The sequence below is a fragment of the Desmodus rotundus genome, unplaced genomic scaffold (genome assembly GCF_022682495.2).
Source record: "Desmodus rotundus isolate HL8 unplaced genomic scaffold, HLdesRot8A.1 manual_scaffold_91, whole genome shotgun sequence".
Classification (NCBI taxonomy): Eukaryota; Metazoa; Chordata; class Mammalia; order Chiroptera; family Phyllostomidae; genus Desmodus; species Desmodus rotundus.
In genome coordinates this window covers 5,968-8,200 of record NW_026527702.1, presented here as the reverse complement: position 1 = coordinate 8,200, position 2,233 = coordinate 5,968, and the positions used below count along the sequence as shown (strand labels likewise).

The following is a 2,233-nucleotide window of genomic DNA, read 5'->3' as shown; positions in this document are numbered from 1 at the left end:
CCGCCAGCCCTGCTTCCCGCACCCGCCTGGGCCCACGGTGCTGGAACAGACACCCTGGTCACTTCTGGTCCCACGGGGTCTGGAGGACTTCGCTGGGACAGATGCCCCGTTAGATCCAGGGACATCCTGGGGTAGGAGTCCTTCCCTTCCACAGAGTCCATTCCTCGGTTCCCGGACGGAGGAGGCGAGGAAGAGGGTCCCTTCAATTGGTTTACAGGGAAAGCAGATTCATGAGATCAAGGTCTTGCCAGAGATCCCCGTCGTTTGAGTCCTCAGCACTGACTGGGACCTCGGCTGGAGCTGGAACTGGAGCTGGAGATGCAGCTGGAGTGGATGCGGCGGGGACCGGAATCTGGGCGTCCTGGGCAGGAGCCCCCCAGGTCTGCAGGGGGCTAGAGGCACTGGTCTCTGCTGCTGCGACACCTCCCAAGGTGTTGTGGAAACCTGAGCCCCCAGGAAGCATAGAGCCCCCGGAGGACTCGGGATCCTCGGGAAACAAAAGGTCCCAAAGGGACTCCAAGTCCTCAGTGAACCCAGGACCTGAGGGCAGTGCCGGTTCCTCTGGGAACCCAGGACCCACAGCTGCAGGTGCTGGCCCGGGGACTCCTGGGCCCTGGGACGAGGTGGGGGCTTTCGAGCCTGGCTGCCTGGTTCTGGTTCCTCCCTGCAGCCTAGTCTGTTTGGCCCGGCGGTTCTTGAACCACACCTGGGGTGAGAGGGGACAGGAGCAGGTGTAAGAGGACAGGACCTTGGAGGACCCACTTGTGCCCAGGGGTGAGGCGGCCCAGGTGAGGAGGGCCATGTGGCCTCACACGTCTCCCTCCAACCCCAGACCCAGCATTTGGCTCTGGGTTTCAGTGGCCACAGGCGGGGACACCCAGGGGCCAGGACGCGGTCTGCCCCAGAGCACCCCGGGTTCAGAGAGGCCCTGAGGCCCAGGCATGGGGAGACTCCGGGGCATCGCTTTGGGATAATTGCATTGGCCGGTTTGCACCACACAGGGTGAGGTGGGCTCGGGGCTGGGCCCTGGGTCCACACGGGTGATCCCTTGCTATCGGGGTGACCCCGGGCAGCACTGGGCTCTCTGGCCCCTCGTCCGCCCCACCTGCGGCCCAGAGGGAGGGCAGGCGGCCTGTGGTCTCCAAGCTCTGGGATTGGGTCGGGAGGTACCTGCACTTGCTGTTCCTGGAGGTTCAGCCTGGCCGCCAGGGTCTCGCGCTCTTCGTAGGACGGGTAATGGTTGTTCTGGAAGAACCTCTCCAGCTCATCCCGCTGTACCACGCTGTACACCGAGCGCTGCTGTCGCCGCCGCTTTGGGGGCTTTAGGGGCAGCGAGAAGCCTGGAAGAAGCGGAAAACGGGGTCAAAGGAGCCTCACAGACAGTCCCCAGGCCACCCCACCTGGGCCAGCCCTCAACTGCAGGTGAGGATGCGAGTGGGGGCCGAGGCCAAGGTCGGGGCCGCACTGTGGTGCAGCCTGGCATCCAGACCAGCCGCCCAGACCCTCCACCTTCCTGACCCGGCCCTCACCCATCTACACCTCAGTCTCCACATCTTCAAAATGGGAGCAAGAACAGCGCTCGCAGCCCGCACAAGCATGCGGGGACCCAGGCTCACGCAGCCTGGCGCCAGGGGGTTCCTGCCTCAATCGCTTCACCACCCTCCACTCGCTGCAGGGAGCCTCCCGCACGTGCAGGAGGCCGCAGGATCCAGGCCCTATTCTCATCACGCTGCTCCCAAATATCCTTCCAGCCCCAAACTCACTAGGCCCTCCCAGACAAGGGGTCCTCTTCTGCACATCCAAGAGCTGGCTGGCACAGCCTCGGCCCTCCGCCTCTTCTCCCTTCCTGCCTCGGTGGACCCAGACTCACCCTCCCAAGACCTGGGTTTTTGCATCCTGGATGCTGCTGAGTCTGCCGTGTTTGATGCTCTGTCTTCCAGGTCTGGGCTTTAAATACCCCCGAGTGGGACCTCAGGGTCCTCGGAAACCACCTTCACCCTTGGCCACGCCCCCTCAGGAGACGCATTCCTGGACTAATCCTTTTATTGAGGACCTACTGTGTGTGGGGCCTATCTTGGGGACTGGAACCTGAGAGGCCAGATAGCCTGGGGCTGTAGCTCCGGAACCGGGTGGAGTAAGGTAGGGTGGGGTCAGGTGGGGTGAGGAGTGGCGGGGACCTAACCATTCCCTGGTGGGGGGTAGGCATTGCTGGAAACGTCCCCCCCGGGGTCCA

At 63.8% G+C, this 2,233-nt stretch overlaps 1 protein-coding gene across 1 annotated transcript; it reads right to left on the bottom strand.

Moving 5' to 3' along the window:
• Positions 1 to 211: 211 nt before the first annotated feature.
• LOC139440658 (tetrapeptide repeat homeobox protein 2-like) lies at positions 212 to 1,725 on the bottom strand. Its single transcript, XM_071220515.1, has 3 exons — positions 1,617 to 1,725; positions 1,171 to 1,340; positions 212 to 706 (listed from the first exon to the last, which is right to left on the bottom strand). Exons 1-3 carry the CDS (start codon positions 1,723 to 1,725, stop codon positions 212 to 214), a joined length of 774 nt encoding a protein of 257 aa, XP_071076616.1.
• Positions 1,726 to 2,233: the final 508 nt, after the last annotated feature.

Bases quoted from the DNA above. Each gene is read 5' to 3' on its own strand.
- LOC139440658 (XM_071220515.1), bottom strand. From the start codon at position 1,725: ATGAGAATAGGGCCTGGATCCTGCGGCCTCCTGCACGTGCGGGAGGCT. The intron at 1,341-1,616 runs GTGAGCCTGGGT...CGCTTCTTCCAG, and splicing joins ACCCCCTGGCGCCAGGCTGC to GCTTCTCGCTGCCCCTAAAG. The intron at 707-1,170 runs GTACCTCCCGAC...CTCTCACCCCAG, and splicing joins TCCAGGAACAGCAAGTGCAG to GTGTGGTTCAAGAACCGCCG.